This window comes from Anopheles maculipalpis, chromosome 2RL (genome assembly GCF_943734695.1).
Source record: "Anopheles maculipalpis chromosome 2RL, idAnoMacuDA_375_x, whole genome shotgun sequence".
In the NCBI taxonomy this organism is placed as follows: Eukaryota; Metazoa; Arthropoda; class Insecta; order Diptera; family Culicidae; genus Anopheles; species Anopheles maculipalpis.
In genome coordinates this window covers 16,130,727-16,151,874 of record NC_064871.1, presented here as the reverse complement: position 1 = coordinate 16,151,874, position 21,148 = coordinate 16,130,727, and the positions used below count along the sequence as shown (strand labels likewise).

Genomic DNA, 21,148 nt, shown 5'->3' with positions numbered 1-21,148 from the left:
AATGTTCTTCGAAAAGTATTTATAATACAGTAACTGTCGCCATAAAATGAATAAGAAACATTAATTCCATCGTTATACTCTGAAGTGTAACCACTTATCGATTACGCATCTCGATTATTACAGCTGTTACACAAATATACAATAGAAAATTTGGTATTTCACCCTTAGCCAATAATGGACCACGAAAATCATGCTTTCATCGCTGTAAAAATTTCATATTTTTTTAAGCTGTCCGTCTTATCAAGAGTTCATATCTCGGTGCACCTTTTGTCACTCGGTTTGCCGAATGTTATAAACACAAAAAAAGTTTTATACTATTGTGTGAAAAATAATCCGATATTACAATGTGCCCCTTGGAAACGACTTAGCAGGAAAGATTTGTTCGATAATAAGCCTATCGTTTTATGCAATGAAAAGGTTTCCCCGAAAGGTTTAAAATGCCACAAGTTTATGATTTATTGTCATAGTTATCATGCTCATGAAAATTTATCATCATTTGTTCCATATATTATTCATGTTCAGCCAGAACCTTTCCAAAATAACGAAAACTTGCCCTTTTTAGCAAGCTAGATGTGAGACTGCTTTTGATTGCTGCAATCCGCTAGTGATTTATTTAATTTTCCTCTAACGAAAGCAACCATCATGTCTCGTACTTTTATTTAACGTCTTTAACAGCAATTGAGTTAACAGGGTTTGGGATACCGGATTACATTTGCATTCGAGAAACATTTGCTACCGATGCTGAATTCATTTGTACACTTCCACACGAGGAATGGTTTTTGAAATTGTAGCCTTCTTTCGCTGCATCCTACCCCACAAAGGGTACGATGGCCCAAAGGGATCGATGATAATAGTATAAGAAGTTTAAGTGAAGAAGACGTTCGCATGCTTCGATGCAGTAAATCTTCGGTCCGTTTTGTGAGTTGCTATCGTAATTGACTACGATTTCTTGCAACTCTGCAGGCGTGTTGGGCGGAAAACCGTGGAAGTAACGTTTCTACCGGCCCTGTCCTAGCAAGTGAGAATGGGGTGAACTACGGTGAGATTTCTTGAAGTGGTAGGTTAAAGGTTAGCATTACTGCTCTGAAGTACCGTGAAATAAGAATGATGAAAAACATTTGTAGGAATTTAGATTTCTGCTTGTCGACAACACTCACAAGACAGTACTGCCATAATTGGAATCGAACTCAACTTTACGATTTCATCAATTGTTGTTGCACTGCTTCTACGAAGCATTATTTGTGCTTCAATCGCCTTGACAAATTGTTGCTATTAGTGTTATGCTAACATTGAGTTTTTTCAACCCCCTCTTTCCTGCTAAAAAAAATATGAAGCCGGATCCACACAAAACCGAAACAGACCGGAACGAAACATCAACGAATGTAACGCTTCGTAACGCTTCTTTGACTGTTTCGCTTTGTTTCTCTGGTCTGGCGGGTTTGGCCTAACAAAATCTTGTAGAAAAACATACTTACTCGTTATTGAATAGTTTTATAGCAGGGCTTAAATTGATTTTAACGGTACTTCAAATGATTTTTACATAAACATCTTCATGTTCGGCATGAAAAGCGAATTTTGAAAAAAAAAATTCATCATCGTGTCCATCATAATCACCACCGTTTGGGCGGACTCTCTAATCTCTGGGTCAAAGTTTTAAAATGCCCTATTTAAAATGCCCTAATGCCTTAAAGAAATCTAATAGAAAAATAATTTCTGTCACATTTTATGGTAAGATAAAACATCATAACTGGCCAAAATTGACTGATTATGTCTCATTTTTATTTATTCGGAAGTCAGAATATGTTGCAAAACTATTAATAAGCGTTACTATGAAATGGAGGGAAGTGTTCCAAAGAATAGAAAATTTTGCAATGCTTCTGCTGCAGGAAAAAAATCCAAAAAAAAAACTGTGGAATATTTAACACAGGGGGATATAATGAAATATTTAGAAATTTTTGCTGTTCTTTAGTGCAAATGTGGTGAATGAGGTATAAATGAAGTCAAATACAATTAGCAGTGATTCACAAAAAGTAAGCAGCACAAATAGTCTTTGGCATAAATCCAATCTTTTGCAGAAAAAAAGGTCCAATCGAGTAATTCGATCGAGTATATTTTTCACTTTGATATTTTAACATCCAAACGCTTGGCAGAAAATCCAGAGCTGATTACAATTTGCCTAAGTTGAGTAGCAGATTTCCCCTAACTAAAAACAATGTTTCACTACATTGATTTGAACTTTGAAATCAAGCAAAGTTCCCAAAGAAACTTGCAGTAATTTACTAAACATTTGAAAAATTCTACTAAGTGATCTTAAAGTGCGATCGATTTTAGTGCTTGTCATCAAACGTCACTTCCTTCATTTACTTTTTAAATCTAATTTCTCGCTTTAAATTTACTACGCGACGAGCATTTGTGAGCAAAATGGTAAGTAATGGTAAGTATGGAAACATTTCATTTATTATAAACCAAAAAAAAAATCCCAACCAACGAGCAAAGGCATATTTAGTTTACTTATAAGTTATTAAAAATAAACTTTGTTGGATGAACTTTGTTGTTAAATTGTATGCAACTAGAGATTCTGATTTTTGCCAAGCTGAAATGCACACTATTTCGTATAGCATTAAAATATTCATTACCATCGTGCCGTGAGGTGATGCTAGTCAGCCCTTCAAGCCGTACCTTTCAAAAGATAAAATTACATTAAAAAATGTATAAATATGCATTTTTCCGAAAATTTAATCATGCTTTCCAGGCGGACATGACAGGGAAAAAGCGCGTAATAGTTCTAAAACAAACTTTGTCCATCCTTCACGCAAACGCAAAACGGGAAGAATTTTTCTCACTGTTTTCCCATCCTCTCACGTTTTGTATCGCATCTTCGAAGCTTCGAAACAGGCTGCAACGCTAAAGGAAGCAGGGAGTAGTTTGCAATCCAGGAAAAAGAACGCAAGAACACACCGAACGAGAAGAAGCAACGAAAAAAAAAACTAATTTCACGCTTGATGAACACGGAAACATGTGTCTCGCGACGTTGTATTGCTTCATTTTGCTGCCCTGCTTGCGAACGGAAACACTTTGGCTTGTAACATTTTTAAGCGAAAGTAAAGAATAGAGTGGTGGATGCTATGAAGCAACATTTTCTACTCCAATTCACTCGATATATTTTCCGCGTGTTTTCTAGCTCTACCCGCTATCCGCTCGGCTTCCACTGTTTGCGAAGAACATCTTCCGAGCTTGAAGAAGTGAAGAAAATCGCACCGAACGCGCTATATCTCTGCTTTGGCTCCATTGTCTGACACGAAGCTTATGGAGGCAGGTCGGGCACGTGTAAGCGATGGGGAGGGGAACATGGATAATGCTTCGCTCACCAAGGGTCCCAACCATATCAGGTGTCAACCCAAAACTGCCGGCACTATCCTCCACACCAGCTTTCCCCGAACCACCCGTCGAAAGCAACTTTTCTACTTTTCTACCGCAAAGTTTCTGCACGGCGGACGACGAAGCATACGAGGACCCTTTGAAATCTGTACTTTGCCTTGGGTTGTTCCTTTGGCGTTGTTAAAAACGCAACACACAAGGGTACACAATTTGTTGAACAATTTCTGGGTGGCTTTTGTTCCATAATTACGGACCCAAAACGCATGAGGTTTGTTTAGCTTTGTTTGCTGTATTTGTTTTTAGCCTCTGTTGTAGGGCATCCGTATGTCCTTTATCTGCAAAAAAATCACTTAGGTGCGAGTTTCGTTTAACCTTTTTTGCTCTTTTATCGGACGCTTTTGCTACAACTTTGTATGCGACATACGTGAACAGGTGTTAAAGATTGTGGTTGGAAAGGACACACAAAGCACAGGAATTTGGGTGTTGAAGATCGTTATGAAATGAAACGCTAAGCCGCCAAATGATCGTTGCGCCGGAACGAAAATGCGAATTTAATTGAAATAAAAACTACAAATCGCACGCTTTATTATTGCAGCTTTTTTAAAGACATTAGTTTATGTTATGTTCCAGTCTTGGTTTTGTATTGAACTGTAAAATTCTGAACTAAATGTTCACTACTTTCAATATTGTTACCAGCTTAAGCAGCTGGCGGTAAGCGATCCAAGCCAAGTCAAAGTTAGTCATCCGGCGTGAAGCAGGTAGCATTCTTCCGTTTCATTAAAAATAGCTTTGGATAAACGTCTCTTTAAGCTGCTTAGCGGTGGCAGGTCGACGGGCGTAAATAAACTTTTTCCCAGTCACCTACCCTTTCGCGTACACCTAGCGATCCGTGTGCCGTTCCGTCCGTGACGCATCAGCCACCAGTCCGTAGCGCACCATCCCGAACGTCAGGGAGCAACACCGTCGTCTACGGTTCCTATCTGTTCAGCTGTGAGCTGAACGTGGCTTCGCACCAATCGCTCGACTAGAGTCCTGGACTGGACGCGAACTACGCCACATAAAACAGGACATAAACGGGCGGGGGAAAAAAAACTTTTTCTTCGCAGTTTTGTGGCGTGAAGAAGAAGAATTTCTTTGCATGTTTTTTTTTCCTCAATCCCTCTCTCTTTCTCCCTTCACTTAGCCGCTTACTTTGTAACCATCGTCTTCGTTCGACTGTTTGCCGCGATTGACTCGACACAGAAAAACTTCGTGCCAATGCTTATTGGTAAGCGTCCTTCGTCTGACACTTATCCACTGGTTTCCGACGCCAGTGGCGGGCAGGCTGGAGGCCTGGGACCGGTTAATAAGGTGCGAGTAAAACTTTGCCCAGATTATTGATCGGAAGTTGCTTCCCGTGCTGGGAGCTGGAAGAATGAATTAAGTGCCGCCTGGGGGGAGGATTGCTCGGCTAGAAGGTTTGGCCGATGGCATTTTCGGACATTATTTATGAGGTGCGACTTTCGGTAGGTTGATGAGATGATTTCAAACGGCCAGGCCACCGTCACCACAAACCGGTACACCGCGGCTGGCTGGGCGTGCTTCCTTTCCCAATATACTTGCGTTTTTGATTCGCCGAATAATCTGGCTTCAATCTCGATTGCCTCAGGGAGTTTTCGAAGGATTAGCCCATCCCGGCTGACTGTGGGCAAGGATTCTATCGATTGTTTTCCCGTGCGCATTTCCAGACTGTTGCCGGCACTGCAAAATCGGACGATGGTAATTTTAAATTTAACTAACAGCCTGAAAATAGCAAACAGCTCGTTCAGGATGTTGACTTTTATCCAATGCAAATAGATTGCTTTTTTGCTTCTTTTGTTGGTCGGTGCGATCAGTAGGAATTGAAAATCAGAACTCATTATTTGAGTTTCATCCTTCTGCTGCAGTATTCAATACTTTGCTTGGGTAGACCATTCGATAATTAATGCACTTCCATTCCCTGCATTTGCTTCCTTGCTCTTTCACTGGCAGGTCCGGAATACACAGGGGTAAGAAAATTAATTACTTTGCTCTCTAGCACTAGCGATTGTTTCCGGCAAGCAAAGTATCGAACCGGAACGAACAAATACAGCAAGCATCATTTTACACTTAGCTAGGCACTTCATAAATTGACATCCATATTGTCGTAGGAAATGATTTTCCAGTAAGCGCCCATGTGAAGATGTCTTGCCGCACTAGATAGCGATAAATCATCCCGATGTCCGATCGCAACATTTTCCGCTCAAGCATCCGTAGGTTAGCACCGGGAAACAATTAAATTCGCTCACAAGATTCGGATGATTGTCATTCGCGTCACACTGTCAGGATCCTGTTTACAATGGAGGCTTCTAATCTACTGCTTTTTTTTTGGCTGATTCGGTTCCAAACCCCACGCTTGGTATGCCGTAGTCTGCAATGTCTGGCAGGTATAAAGCTGATCGGAAAAACGAACGAACCGCTTCCGGTACGTTTATCTTCATCCGAAGAAACAAAAAAGGAAGTGGTTGTGTGTGTGTGTGTGTGTGTGTATGGCCATTAAAAAGCGTTCCAATCAACGAACGAGCAACGTGTAGCCGCATCCGGTTACGCTGATAACAGGAAACGAATGAGCCGGTAACGCCACCGGTGGAAAGATGAATGCACTTGTGCAGTGTTTGCTACCGGCGCTACCGAAACTGTAATTATTTCGTGATTAAACTGTCATTAATTTTACCACGCGCCCTTTTATCAGTCCCGGTTTGAAGCGAAATGGTGAAATTGCGATGGTTTTGCTTTTTATTTGTTGCAGGTGCTCAGGTGCGCTTGACGCTTGAGAAACTATTAGCGTAGGTTCTATGTCCATGGCAGGCCATGATGATGTGGTAGAGACGTCAAGTGTGTGGCGGAGGAAAAAGTAACACAAAGCAAACGATAAGAAGTAGCAGGTTAGGTGAGTAGTATAACGCCATTTTATAGTCTTTTTTTTGTTGTTTTGCTAACAAAGTTTGTTTCTGGCGAACAACTCCTACATAAACTCGACTATGTTATTAAATGGGCAGGGCCGTGCAAATCACAGGTCTTTCGGGCGAACAAAACAAACAACTTTTGTGCTGCCATGAGTGTTTGTTTTGTATTGACGACTGTTGCACATAGATGTAAAAGATAAACCATACGAAAACATCTACTGTCTTAAACACGTTTTACACGCATTTAATGTTTGTTTGGTTTTATAGTAATAGGACGGCATTTTAATGATTGCAGTTAGTATTTACATACAATAACAGACAATAGTTTACGATAACTTTTACATCTGATTTTTAAACTACTGATTTTGATACTTCTCCTAGGTGAAACTTTACCAAAGGAGCATAACCATCCAATGGTTGTTTTTTTTCTTCTTCTTGACTTAATGACCTATAAGGTCATGCCGGCCACATGAGGTAGCGAGGGGATGTACTGGACCAGACATACGAAAACGTCGCAGAGAGGAGACCATGGAACGCTGGCAACAACAGTGGACGGCCGGAACAGAGCAGCAGGGATCGCCGGGGATGAGAGCGAGGAGACTTATCCCGGACATTATGTCCTGGGTAAATCGTAACCACGGAGAAATTGATTTTTATCTCTCTCAACTCTTTACAGGACATGGGTTGCTCCGGAGTCACTTCGTCGAGAAAGGCATCCTCGACGGCTTGCCAAACTGCCCGGTGTGTGAACATGACGTAGAAGATGTCGACCACGTAATGTTCCGCTGTCCACGGTTTGCTCAGACCCAACAAGAGATGCAGCAGCAGAGCCACTTTCGCCTGACGATGGACAATCTGACGGCGGAAATGTGTGCCAACCGCAACACTTGGGAAGCAGTCCGGACTGCCGCTCGGACCATCTTCAGAAACCTCCAAGTGAGGTGGAATGAGGAAAGTCCACCAACGGCAAGACGGAGGCGACAACAACGACGGCGGAACACGGAACAAACAAGGCAGCAACATCTGCCGCCGTAACCACCCACAAAGGACTACAACGACAACTGAAGCAGCAGCATCAGCTTAGACCCAACCGGGAGTAACGGCTACGGACGGACGGATCTGAGCAGCAGCAGCGGAAAGGAAGGCACGAAGCAGCAGCAGCAGCTGAGACAACAAGGACGAATGACGCAGCAACCGCGCGCCAACGGGATGAGTGCATCGCACAAACGATCCTGCATGGAGTACTACGCACATCAGCGCATCGGCAGGTTTCGGATCAGGTCGAGGAGTGGTTTAGTTGGGTGTCGCATCGGCTCCCGGGTCCGATCGGAACGGGCCCAGCGTCACTATGAATCCCACATACCCCATCTTGAGGGTTGGTCTGTAGCCGCAGTCCATCTTCCGAGATGAGGACCTTTTGAAGGATCCCTCCCCGTTAACAAATGCCGGTCATCGAAATGGATTTCGAGACTGCCGATACCACGTAGTTGAAGTCAGTCCTCACTACGGGAGGATGGTCCGGATGGGAATTGATCCACGGTCCTGCGTTTGAATCTGTTTGGTTGATTGTTTGATATTTATTATGAAGTATGACAGCATCTCACCATATTGTCCATCCAACGGCTGTGTAACAGAAGAAGTACTTTTTTTTGCTCTGGAGCATGGGGAGGCGACACAGCAATTTCTCCGGAGTTGACAGTGATTTAGATTCCCGTTTTAAGTTCGGATTTAAATCCCCAGTAGACTTCGGAGTCGTCCGTAGCTGCCTTCGGAGCAATCCGGAGTAGATGATTTCAGAGTGCACTCCGGAGATTTTTAAAGCTATCTGCTCTGTTTAATTCTTGAAAATATTTTGTAGAACCCTAGTTTCTTGACAGATTCTACAGGAAACCAAAATAACGCCTCAAAGATTAAGACCGAACCAAACAAAGATTACGACCAAAAATTGAGCACTGTGTTGCACAAATCGTTTACTATCTCTTTTCAGTTGTTTCCACTGGTAGAAAAATAGCAAAACATCAACTCCTTCTTTCAAAATCTAAAATCTGCAGTATCTTTGATGTCATTGATCATTTTTATCTTTGATTTGATGTTCAATATTGAGGCTGTAGTTAAACCCGACAGTTCCTGAACGTTCCCCCGTAGTGAAGACTGACTGTCCAACTTTGTGGTATCAATAAGCGTTGTATGGTATAAGTTAGTCACTATAACCTATCAGGTCGTTCAGCCAAAAAGAGGCCTATAATCGAAGTTCAAAGTGGTTGCCGTCAGCCGTATGATGTCCAAAGCAGATTTATCTTTGTTTTCAGTTTTCTTCCGAAGTGTTTCAGATTGATAGAGTGACTTCAATGTAAATGTTATAGCTCACCACTCTATCAATTACATGTTAGACTGCCTCAGGATCGATCATGTTTGAGCGCATTGAAGGGTTTTTTTTTTGTAAAGACTATGCTTCATCTTCTTCTAGGCCTGCTCAGGTTTGAGCACGTCGCGTAAACATGGCCAGGGCATCAATCCATTTCTAGGAAACTCGGTCTAAAGATGCAGTCCTCCATCCACGGCTGCATTCGATCTACGACAGTTTTAACTCCAATTGAAAAAAACTATGCTACCTTGCAGAACTTCAACAGGTTATCTTTCCCAACAGTCAGGCAAAGAAACACCAGCAGTAGAACCGTTTTCTATTTATCACACCTCATATCGTTTTTCACTTGGAAATAAAAACAAGACAATCTACTGGTCAATGTAGTAGCAGGTGACTCTGGACATAAAACGAAGCAATTGGCCAAAATTCTTTTTACAAGCCGACAAAGGTCTGATAGCTACAAAGTGTAAGGCAAATTGTGTGCCGAGAGTGGAAAACTGATGTTGAATAATAAATTAAAAGAAACATGTTTTAAGCGCACGCCATTCCGTGAATGTAACTTTCACCGCAGCTGGGGACGGTGGTAAAGTTGGTCGCTTTTCTGAAAACCAGTGTAGGAAAATGCCCTAAGCCCTCCTCCTGTTCAACCTGTTTGCGGATTGCCTGGCCCAAAATTATTGTTTCGCGTTTCTGAGAGTGACTGCGAGTGAAACGGAGACCAAACAGAAGTTCATGGTACTTACCACGGGGGTTCGTGTAATGGTTTGGGCACACCGTGGCAGATTATCATCCACTTCGAACACTCCGGGAGGATTTCCTTATTTGTGGTCCTCTCTGAATCGCTCCCTCGCCTCGCTGTCCAGTCTGTTCGTACATTTCTTTCCAGGCCGCTGTCCCATACATACATACGTCCGTACAAAAGCTGATTTAAGGCCTGGTCTCGGCGGAAATAGAACTAGAGTGCGTGACAGGAATATCGTTCAGCCGCTGGTGTCCTTTATTTGGATTATGATTTGGATTTCGGTTCATATGTCGTTCTTGTGTTTCTTTTTCTTTTTTGTTTGGCTCTCTTTTAATGCCATACCCATGCCATTCTTTCGTCGACCGGTTTAGTTTCCATGTCATTTCCTAATGATAAAAGAAATGACCAGTGACGTTTTCCTGCTCTTACCGGCCGCTCTTACTGTTACGGCCGTCAAAGCGAACGGTTTGCGTGGTGGCCACAGGATGGGGCCGGGAAATATGTGCCACGTGGACAATAAAATCAGCCACCGTATCGTGTTATCGCAAATCTGACAGGCAAAAGTTGCCCCCCCCCCCCCCCCCCCCCCCCAAATCCATAAGCCGAACGCGACGGCGAAAAGTTGTGCCTCCAGTTCTACCGTGCCACCCTCCCATACACCCTCACAACAGCATACGGCGCTGTTGTTCTTTGTTTGCGCGTGTGTTTGTGTCAAAGCGTGACTACCTCGACCATGACATCAAACGGATTTGACTGTTCTGCGCCAGCCGCGACGCTGCTGCTGTCGACCTTATTGTATTTCCTATCGAGCTAAGCAAAGTCAATGCTGGCGGTTTGCCATCGCTTGGCTTCCCGCTTTCCCATATGACGAACACGATGAAACATCATTTGACATTCGACGCTTCCGGACAGGCTTCGGTTGGCCCCAGTGAATGCGGTCTCAAGTTGCCTCATTAACTACAGACGAAAATTTTTATCGACCCCATGCACCCGTTGCGGGGAGGGCGGCAGGCAGGACCAACTTTACAATTTCGGTTCATAAATCATCAAAAAACATTTCCGTCTTTCACTAAACGACTTACGGGGAGCAACGAATGGGAGCGAATTGCTTACGAGCCTTACCGTTTCAGTGACTAAACGTTCGGCAAAGGTGAGTCCCGTCTTTGGCGGTACGGCGTGGCTACCAGCAGCTGCCTAAAACCGCCCAAAATCGACCATTTCACGACACAATCGAGTGTGGTACGCGAATCATAAACCGCACACAGTACCATTATTCGTAGCAGCGGGGAAAGAAAGAAAAAGGTACGTACGGGGGAACAAAAACTACCGTCGTTTATCATCATTATTTATATATTAAGTTCGCGAGATTCCTGCGTGCCTCCAGTGCGTCACCCAAAAATGCTTTCGTTGTTCATTTTATGAAAATGCCGCGCGCGCGTTTGAAGCAAGCAAGCAGGACGGACAGTTCGCGCGTTGGAAAGCCATGAAAACGAACGCGCTACAACGACGACGTTTGAATGATTGGTTTTTGAGGGACAGGTTGGAGGGACGGATAGACGATCACACACAAAGTTCAGAGACATCTGGTTTAGGAATATTAGTAACACCGCTGGTTTGTTTTTAGCACCATAAGAAACATTTGACCACAGAGAAACTTGACATGTTCTTATGGCAATAACATGCTTTCTAAAAATAAATAAGCTTACGCTCCACGCGCAAAGCCAACATTGGCTAAGTTGATCGCTATTGAAAAACATAATTGATGGTCTTGAAAATGGAATTAATTAAAAAAAAAAAACAGGATAAGATTTCGGTGGTCATATCCTAGAAAAAATTTGAACCTAACAACATAAATCAAAGACATAATCCAAAGCGATCACGGCTTTACAATCATTTAATGGACTAAGCTTACTAGCAGGCTTTAAAGTCTGGGTTTCACCCCAAAGCTTGAAGGGTCTGAGAGGTCAACTCATCCCAGATGAACTCTTTGGTAATTCGTTTCTTGCCACATTTATGAAAATTGCAAACAATTAAACAACTTTAACAAGCTGTCATGTCGTTCTGATGAATGCCGAAGACTTGTCGAGCTCTATAATATAAGTAACAAAACTTAAAACCATGCTTCGTACGTCTAGATTAATGAAAAGCAGATTAATTTGTATGTTTGTTTTAATTTAGGCATCTGCTGCCCAACAGACAAAGAGGTGCGATTATCGTTTCGCATCCTTTTTTATGATTCTTCTTCTGTGTCTTCTTGGCTTAACTGCCTTCTAAGGTTACGCCGGCCATCGAATGGTTCGCTAGAGTTGCTTTTATCACGTAGTTGGATAGCCAGTTCCTCCTGGGATGGGATGTGAAATCCAGTCCTGTCGCTTGAAGACCGGCGCCGATGTCATTTATTCCACATGGCCACTCCCTTTTTTATGATTATTCGGCATAAATATTAATGCTTCACAAAAATATCAAAGAAACAATTCAAAAAGGTGTACAAAAGATTGGAAAACTATTTAAAACTTGAATAAAATTAATTGATTTGTACATTTTTGCAAATATTATCAAAACTTGGTGGTGCAATTCTTATATCACGCAGCGTAGAATTAATCTTTGTTTAAATGTGTGAATTGTTATCAAACAACACTCTCAATGTCCTTTATTCACTAAAAAAAAAAGCAACAATTTTACCAGGATGCACCAGAATCCACGTCTTTAGCTATGACCATACATAGCTCAAAATGTTTCCGGGGAAAAAAGCGGCCTATTGAACCGGTGTACCTGTTGTTTCAATAACGACAAGATGTGATTTTTGCATGGCCTGAAACCGGATGTATCTTTGATGGCCAGGGATTTACCACAAAAAGTCTCCCTTCCTGCGACCGTGCAAAGCCCAACGGTAATACATGATGGACCATTTTTCCAAGATCCTACCACTTTGAGAGTGCAATTTTGCGTCTAGCTGAGCCACGAGTGCCAGGTGCGTTACGCTGACGGGGCACGAAAACTGTAGACACAAAGGAAAAGGATTCTTTTTTTGTTTGTTTTTGGCTGTAAAGCACAGACCTGCTGACGGTACAACTTTTCCTGTCGCTCGATTGTCTGTAATCGGCCTATGCAATGTTCTTGGATGTTCAACGTTCTGCCGTTTTGCGTTGGTAAGCCGTGCTCGAATCATAACCGTTGCGTAGCTCACGTAGGTGAGAACCCGGAAGTGAGTGATCTTCTCTTTTTTGTAGGCCACCAACTCGGTGTCGGTTTGCATGTGACTTGGAGCTGTATTTAACGATGCTTGCTGTGCAACCATTGCGTTACGTGATACGAATAGGATATGATGGCTGAAGCCAGCGTGAGTATCGATTAGGTAAATGCATGGTCAACGTGAAAATGACACACTCGACGAACGCTGATAACACACAGTACCGTAGAGCGTTAGCTTGAAAAAACTAACCCATTATAATGGCCCCGGTACGCTTGAACTGGAGTGTCAGGTACTGAGAATAGATTCACTATCTCGTACGAATGCACGCAGCGAATCGTGTGTCTGTGGATCGCATGAATTGCGATAAAAAAAGGTTGGTGTTCTAGTTGTTTTGATTTGAGTTTTGAAAACTCTAACCACTAAAGGAATCGAGTGGTTTGAACAACTCATTGACCCCCTCCCGTCGCCAATGAATAGGAAAAGTTCAACGAAGCAGAGTAGAAAATAAAACTATAAAAGCGGCACTGGTTATTCACTTAAACTACCTTTGTGCGGTGAGTAACACATAAATCTGCAAAACTACCACTTCCAGGGCAATGTATGCTCGAAAAGAGAAACAAGACGTGCAGAAAAACAACCAACCAAAATATGTAACCAATTTTTAAACCATAGTTTTTCTTCCGCCATGATCTTCTTCTTCGTGCGCATAAACGGTGCTAACGTGCAGGCTCGAACAGATAGCTTCGCCCGATACGAAACAGAGCCCGGAATTGTGGATAGAGATACAACACACTGATAGGATAAATGCTCCGTCCAAACCCGAAAACAACGACACACAAAAGCGTGTATAACTAATCAAATTTGTTAAACTGTTCTAAAGTGCTCCTGAACCAAAGCGGGAAATTTTTCGCTTTTTTTCGCCTAGAAAATGGAAAAATTCTATTCGGGTTTTGGGTTTTATTAAACTGCACACGGATTTAGCGGGCCAAAAAGGAAGCGATCCAACAACAACAACAAAAAAAAGGCAAACAGTGCTTTACCACAAACAGAAATGCATAGTTCGCTAGGAGAAAGCAACAGCGAAAAATTACATTAAATAAAGCGTTTTTTTCGAAGTAAAAACTGTACACCACAACGAATGCATGCACACCAAATGGTGGCAAAGAACAAAAAAAAGTTCACTTTTTGCAATACATCTCGGCAAACTCACACACACACACACTTTGAAGCATGATCCGTATTCCAGTCTGATGCTACGAGTTTCTTGCCTGCACTCGCTTCCTTGCGCAAATGCAAATGAATCGTAGGAAAAACCAGTGCCAAATCGCAGTAAAACGAATTAATGGAGCGGAATTTAGTCGCTACGTGTCGATGCTTTGATGTATGGGCACAGACCGGTCTAGGCGAGGACTGAGCGCAGGACTGAGCGAATACCGCACAAAAGAACAAACGAATATACAATGCTCAACACCAAACCAAAAAAAAAAAAACGAGAAAAAATTAACCAACAAAACAATAGCAGAGAGCGCTTCCCCTGCGCTCGGGAAAGCCATGAATCTGTGTGTTGCAATGAAATGAATTGTCCGTTTCGGAGAAAATGATACTGCCAAAGGGACACAACCGTTGCCCCACCGCAAAGAGAGCTGCCACCAACGGTGGTTGAACACACGATAAAAGGGCAGAAAAAAGGGCAGAATGGAGATGGCGAAAACAAAACAAAAAAACGTTAATCAATTGACCCATCACCTTTCAGGTTTATCGTAACAAAAAAGGGATGTCGACGAGCTGGCTACCGATTCCCGGGTGGTAAGCTGATAAAAATAATCGATTCCAGCCGAAACTGATAGCATTGATTATGCATGACGTTTGATTGCATTACAATTTTTGTCAGTCATTTCCCATCCCGCGGGCAAGCTTTGGTGGTTCGGTGAGCGTTCTCTTTGCTTGCTGTACGGCGCACGGCAAGCCACAAATGAAGAGTTCTGCTGTACCACTTTCGGCAGTCAACAGTTGGAAGTAACGGTGTTTAATTGCAGTTGCTAAAGTGTACATTATTTGCCCTGTATCCGGTGCGGTGACGGTTTTTCTTATTGCAGTACGTCGTCGACTACCGCTCAGCTCTCCTGGAAAACAATGGAACCGGGTGAAACACACACTCACACAGCAAGAGGATAATTAATCATTACGCTCTCACTAATTACGGGTGGTTCTCATACATTTGATTACTGCTGCAATCGTGATGAAAGTGGCTCCACTCATCCACTTGTTAGAGTGCTGTGTGTGTGTGCTTGCCCGTTCTGCAGCATCGCAATCGCTGAGAGGGTAAAGTTTACCGAAGATACAACACAACAACGAACAAAAAAAACCTTAAACAATGCACAATGCAGCTGCAAAGGGCTTCGGGTGGATAATTAGTATGAAACCGGCACAGTACATGATTGAACTCGGTGCTGTCCCGTGCTGTCTAGCAGCACGTTACGTGGCCATGATTAAATAGAGGTTCAATTACACTTTCGCTGCCGGTTAGTGGTATGCGGCGGAAAAACTTTTCCTTTTGATCATTTTGTTAAAGTTTTTTGTGATTGAATTCATTGTTTAATTTTATACGTTTTATTACAGCATTTCCTTTTGCGGTAGGAAAAAGTTCACAAAGGATATATTTTAACTCTTAAAATCTGTGTGCTTCAGAAAACAATCAATTATAATTTTTATAAGTAAACAGAAGTTTTTAAGCAATTGTTAAAAGAGAAAAGCTGTGTACCATGGTTGTCCATGGTAAAATGGCCGCACAACACGTGTCTGTGTGATGTGTTTAGCCACCGATCGCTATTTTGACGATCCAGCGCTTGGACGTGGGACATGAATGTTTACTCCACTTAAAAGATGTAGTGCATCCACTTCACCTTTGTGGAGTTTGAACGTAAATGTTGCTCTAGCCTTATCGCGACGATTTTCAAGTGTATCTAACCCTAAAAGAAAACATGTGGTGCTGGAAGGATGTAAATTGGCCGTTTGACCATCTGAGGACACTTACTGGAATCGCAGTCCTTTTTCTTTAGACACTGGCGATGCGTTTGATCTTATGGTCAGTATAAGGAGAACAGAAATACAAAATACAAAAATACATATTCTAAAATTCATCTTACTAGACAATTGAAAATTGATTTTGCACACACAGGATCACTACACTCGTTTATCATTTGAAGAACTAAACGTAAGGACCTTGTTCATTCGCTCATTTGTTCATTGGAAGTATGTCTTCAGTGTGACTAATAAGCTTTAATTTACGATCTAGAAAGTCGCTCTACTGTTGTTGAGCTCGATCTTCCCTCGAAAACGCAGCTGTGGTCTGGTCTCCTCCAGGCTCTCCCGCTTTGGCCAGACTGGAGAGTGTTCAACGCAAACCGTGCTAGCTTCATTTCAGGGCTCCTGTTAAAAGAACTTGATGTCCCGTCTCTCCTGTCCGCTATCCCCCTTCTCGTCGCCTTCGTGATAGACCCCCTCTATACATCCCATCCCGCCATACTCTCTACGGCTCGAACGACCCCTTTATCAGGGCTCTATCGGCCTTCAACAATACCTACCATCTGTCCCGCTTTTGTGCTCGTCTGCGTGACTATTTCTTCCTTTATGCACAATTTCTCCTAGCACCCTTTACTTCCTCTTCCCATTAGCTACTTAAGATTTTTTTTTGTTAAGCCATTGTTGGTGGACAATTGAATATAATAAAAAAATAAATAAAATCTAGTGATACAGCAATATCGTGAATCCTACCTGTGAGATTGATCACTTCCTCATCTATGAGTACATCGTGTAGGTTGTATTTCGTGAGAAAATGAGATTATTGCACATTTGTTTATTTATATTATATTATTACGGCTTACCGCCTTATTGTCAGATTGTTGCGCATTTATCAGAGCATATTTTTAAAAAGTTACCGTAGTACAACGAGGATGAACTTACCCTTAAAAATGTTCTCCTCAATTGCATACATTTGAATCATTCACAGATATTAAAAAACATGAGAGGGCCAAGATTGATATACCCTTTGGGACTAGATAAAGCGAATAGATAAGAGAGAAGCTAAAATTATATGTGAGTTTTAAGGACCAGCCTGTCGAGGAAGCTCTTGGAGCTCTTATGAATAACGACGCACTGAGCCGTCAACCTTCTATGGTTTACCGATTCAAACTCAAAGAGCAAACATCCAGTTCAGTAATGAGGATAAGTGACATTACTGGACCAAGGTAAACGATAGAATTGTTTTTTTTTGCTGTTTTTGTTAATTTTTACTGTATAGTTTATAGTCTAACTGTCTTAGCTTGTTGCAGCGGTGACCAACAAAAAAAAAATGGAACAAACTCAACGATGGGACGAACCAACGTTCAGTACATTGATTTTAAGCAAATGTTGTAATCAAATTCAATGACAAAATATGACCCAAGTGAGAAAGCCATCCAAAAGTAAAAGTAAAGACCATCGGCACAAGTGTATCATGACTGAACGAACAAAACTGTGCAATATGGCAAACGGTTCCGGTATGATAAATGATGAGCATTTGATGAGTTGCTGTATTCAACCTCAAATCAGTGGATACATAAACCGTCCAGGCTTACCGTGTAGCTCTGTATTCCCTGTCATCGAAAGCCGTCCGCATCGTGCAAAACAAAAAAAAGATGAAAAGTCAAAACATACGCCTGAAACCCGAAAAATGTCCTCGAAACAAGAACCTTCCTGTGTGCGTCAGTTTTGTTCCTTTGTGAACCATCCATCACAGCTCGTGCATAAATATCACCACAGCACCGCCCTTTTGCTACATACCAAGCTACAAATCCCCCTAACCTTTTGGCGTTGTTTCACGTTCCATGGTCGAAAATTTTGAACAATTGTGGGACGTTCAGGATGACATTAGGGATAAATCAAAATCGAATGTAAACAGATTAGGAGGCCTCCTGTTTGGTTGTGGCACAGTGGTGATTTGTACCATTTTAAGACGGTTTGTTGCTGCTATTGGCAGAGTGAGAGTTTCCCTGCAATGCTTAAAGGGAACCGTTTTTGTGCGTTGTCATAGTCGCTTTGAAAACTACCAGGCGTCTCCATCGATATTTCTTGGTGTAAGGTTTGATAAATTCCAAAGCAATACTTCAACGCAATAAGAAGCAAATAATCAGAAGTTCCACAAAACTTCATACTGAAAATAGTAAATACGCTAATTTTTCACGTAAATTAATTCAAACTATTTTGCTACTGCATTCCAGTTTAATTCAATAATAAACGAACCACCTGCTACCTGCGCTTAATCCTTTTATAATTTGCCCGACTTCGCCTTCCAATCACCACTGGCGCAAAAGGGGAAAGAATTAATAGCAAATTTAACGGATAATTTCAACCCATTTCATTAATCAAATCAAACTTCCTCAAGAACAGCTCTAATTGATGTGGGCTTAGCAAAACTCTTTTCGTTGTTGCCACACCTTTCGCGCTTCCAGCCGCGCGCCGAATGGTGCTACAGTTTTGCTATATTGCCTGCAATTAATCGTAGCATTCTGGTAATTTATCGTGATTTCGAAAACGAAGAAAAACCCACGAACTCTAGGGCAGTGCTTTTCCGGGCTTCTACAAATACGGGGCTCCCGTTGATGCGAACCCTTTGACGGTCGGTCGCCTGATTAGAATGTGCTGAAAATTTTCACCCAGGTACAAACATCAAACGACAGGCCGTAATAACTCGCTGACAGAGTTGGTAATTTATTTGCTGACGTTGAACGAGATTTTCCTTGGCAAATGGGCCAATTTATACGACATTGAGCGGTGTTAGTCAATGCATCTACTGGTTAGAGAAAAGAGTAATTTTTACGGCATTTTTTTATAAGAAACCCAGCATCAAAATGCTCATAAGTAGTATGTGTTTTAGAACGGCCTGGCTGTACTGCTTTCATAACTTTTTGTTTTTTGCAAAAATAAAATTTATATTGAAAATTGTAACTCACCTAGGTTTTCCACTTCACACGGCAACACCAGAGTATCGCCTACAACAGCGCGGTACGTGTGGCCCCGTGATATAAAACGGGGTACTAGTCCATTGTTGGGTAAGGAGCTCGTCTTACTGTTGCTGCTACTCCCTGTAAATATAGAAAAGAAAAAAACCATTAAGGCCAATAACTACATATTTTATAACATTTTAATTACAGTAAAAAAAAGTTTATATGATTTCTAAACTGTTTGTTTACTGCGGTCATTTAAAGCTTCAATTGCAGTAAAAATAGCATTCAGGTAATATTTTCATTATAAAATGAACTTCACACAAAAGCAATATAAAAAAAATCCATAATACGAAACATCAATAAATTGCCAAAAACTTTGCTCTGTAACGTGTGTATCCTGCAGACAGAAGAAGATTAATAATTTATTCCTGTCCATCGTTCCCCGGTGCTTCGATGCTGCCAAAACCATGACCTAACCATTACGCGTTCGAGAGCTAATTAAATCACCCTCCCAAACGTTGGCGTTCCACACTCACGTACTACTTTAACGATAGTTAATTTCACATTGCCGTCCTGCCCAGATTTGGCACCGGTCAGAATCGTGACCTGCCGCAAAATTGGACCAGGCCCATCACGAGGAAGAGGATGAGAACGAAAAAAAAAAAACCCGGTTCGCCTCCGCAGCAAATGAAATCAATTACCGGATGAGTTGCGGGCGTAGAAACAGGCGATTGGAGCCGCACGCAATCTCACGATCGATGTTGTCGGTTCGATAAAAGTTATAGATGAACACGAAACGTGAGCAAAATTGTAACGCGTGTCAATCGTTGGAAGGCAAAAGAAACAGCGAAACACTGGCTGACCGTGGCCGTATAGATCGATTGCAACAAAATCACACAAAACCGACCACCGGGCTGAAGGCATCGATCGTACTAATCGAATTACGCACTTGTCAGACAGAATTTGCAACAATAAAACGCGACCCAACGCGATCAAATTTGACACATTCATTAACGCTGCCGATTACTTTCCACGAGATCGATTTAGTAAGCTGTGGACAATCTAGCTCGTTTCGGTTAGGTTCAAACCCGGCTTCGGTTCTGTTGGGGGGGGGGGGGGGGGCAGCAGGTTGTTTTTTTCTTTCTTACGCCTGCCCAACGCACCGCATGGAGTGTGTTAATCGGCGTGCTGAGAGCTGGATAAACTTTTACATTCGGAAGGAAGGAGGCCAACAGCTGAGGAACGGAACAGATAGGCAGCAGTAGCGTTAATTTCGAAGAAAGCCTTTATCGTTAGCGGCTAACGCTGTGTGACATTTTTTCCGATTAGTTTTATCGGTTCCCGAGATGACAGTATTTAGTTATCAAATTAAATATAGAAAAGAGAAATTGTAGGCAGATTTTTTGCTATTAATTTATTTAATTCCTTACACATTTCGCGCTACTGCTCGAACCAAAAATATTGTTTAAAACATTTCCGTTTTTCTCAATTTGATGCGGTTGAATAACATGATAATTATTCTCCAGGGTTGTGGTTTTTCTTCCATTTCCACCGTAGTTCCAGGCGCGCACTCACTCTCGCACCTGGGAGAGAACTTTTCTTCCTCCGCAATATGGTCGTACCACACTTTATGTCTATAATTAATATTGCAATTTTTTTTTTTGTTGGTTTGGTTCGCACAAAAGCAACTCCCTTCGGTGGGTTTGTCCTACCGTGTGGCTGGCATTATGCCGACAGGCCCGTGTCACAAGTCGGATAAAGCTTTTTTTTCTCACACTCTTTTGGCTTTTTTTTTTGCTCACTCCACTCCGATGTAACTGTAATTGTGCACCAGGGAACAATGCTGGCAAAATGGTTGACTGTGTGGACACGGACCGCTATAATCACGGTAACGTGGGACGGGACGAGCAGAATGGAATGCAAATTTCTTTTCGAGGTGTTTTCTTTTTTTGTGTGGGACGATAATTTCTGGTGTGCCAATTTTCTTTGCACAAAGCTATGCAGAGTGATGCGTTCGAGTGCAGATATAAAGTTTAGTTCAATGGAATGATTTAATTAATGTGCACTTTAATGATGGTCTGCATTCGAGGAACGATTTCTTTTTCCCTTACCTTTGTGATAACTGTTGGTGTGCTGTTTCTTGTAATTTATGGTCAAAGTTGAAACAACCTTTAATGCTTTAAACAGTTGATGAAGTATTATTAGGCATGAAAGGCAATTTTCTTTAATGTACGTTGTTTTTGACTGTCATCAGTAAAAGAGATTTAAATTTTATAAACTATTTGTTTTGATAAAGTAAACGGTAAACGATACAATAAAAGATACTTTAACATCACTCCATCTACGCAAAGAGATTTTCTGCAAGATTTTGTACATTCGAAGCAGTTTAAAAATCAGTCGCACTGCATGGCAGTAAACAAGATTTGTTTTCATGTAAACGGGTAAATCGTTTCAGTAACGATAGGTTACTCGCCAAGCAAAGGATACACAAAAAACGATGTTAATGCTTGTTTATATTTAAAG

The 21,148-nt window shown here is 41.9% G+C and overlaps 1 protein-coding gene across 2 annotated transcripts in view; it reads right to left on the bottom strand.

Moving 5' to 3' along the window:
* LOC126557723 (limbic system-associated membrane protein-like) overlaps positions 1 to 21,148 on the bottom strand; it is a 194,229-nt gene that overhangs the window by 49,952 nt on the left and 123,129 nt on the right. For both annotated transcript variants that reach the window (XM_050213593.1, XM_050213594.1), the window contains exon 2: positions 18,632 to 18,763. In XM_050213593.1, coding sequence (XP_050069550.1) covers positions 18,632 to 18,763 — 132 coding nt within the window. The remainder of the gene's footprint in view (positions 1 to 18,631; positions 18,764 to 21,148) is intronic.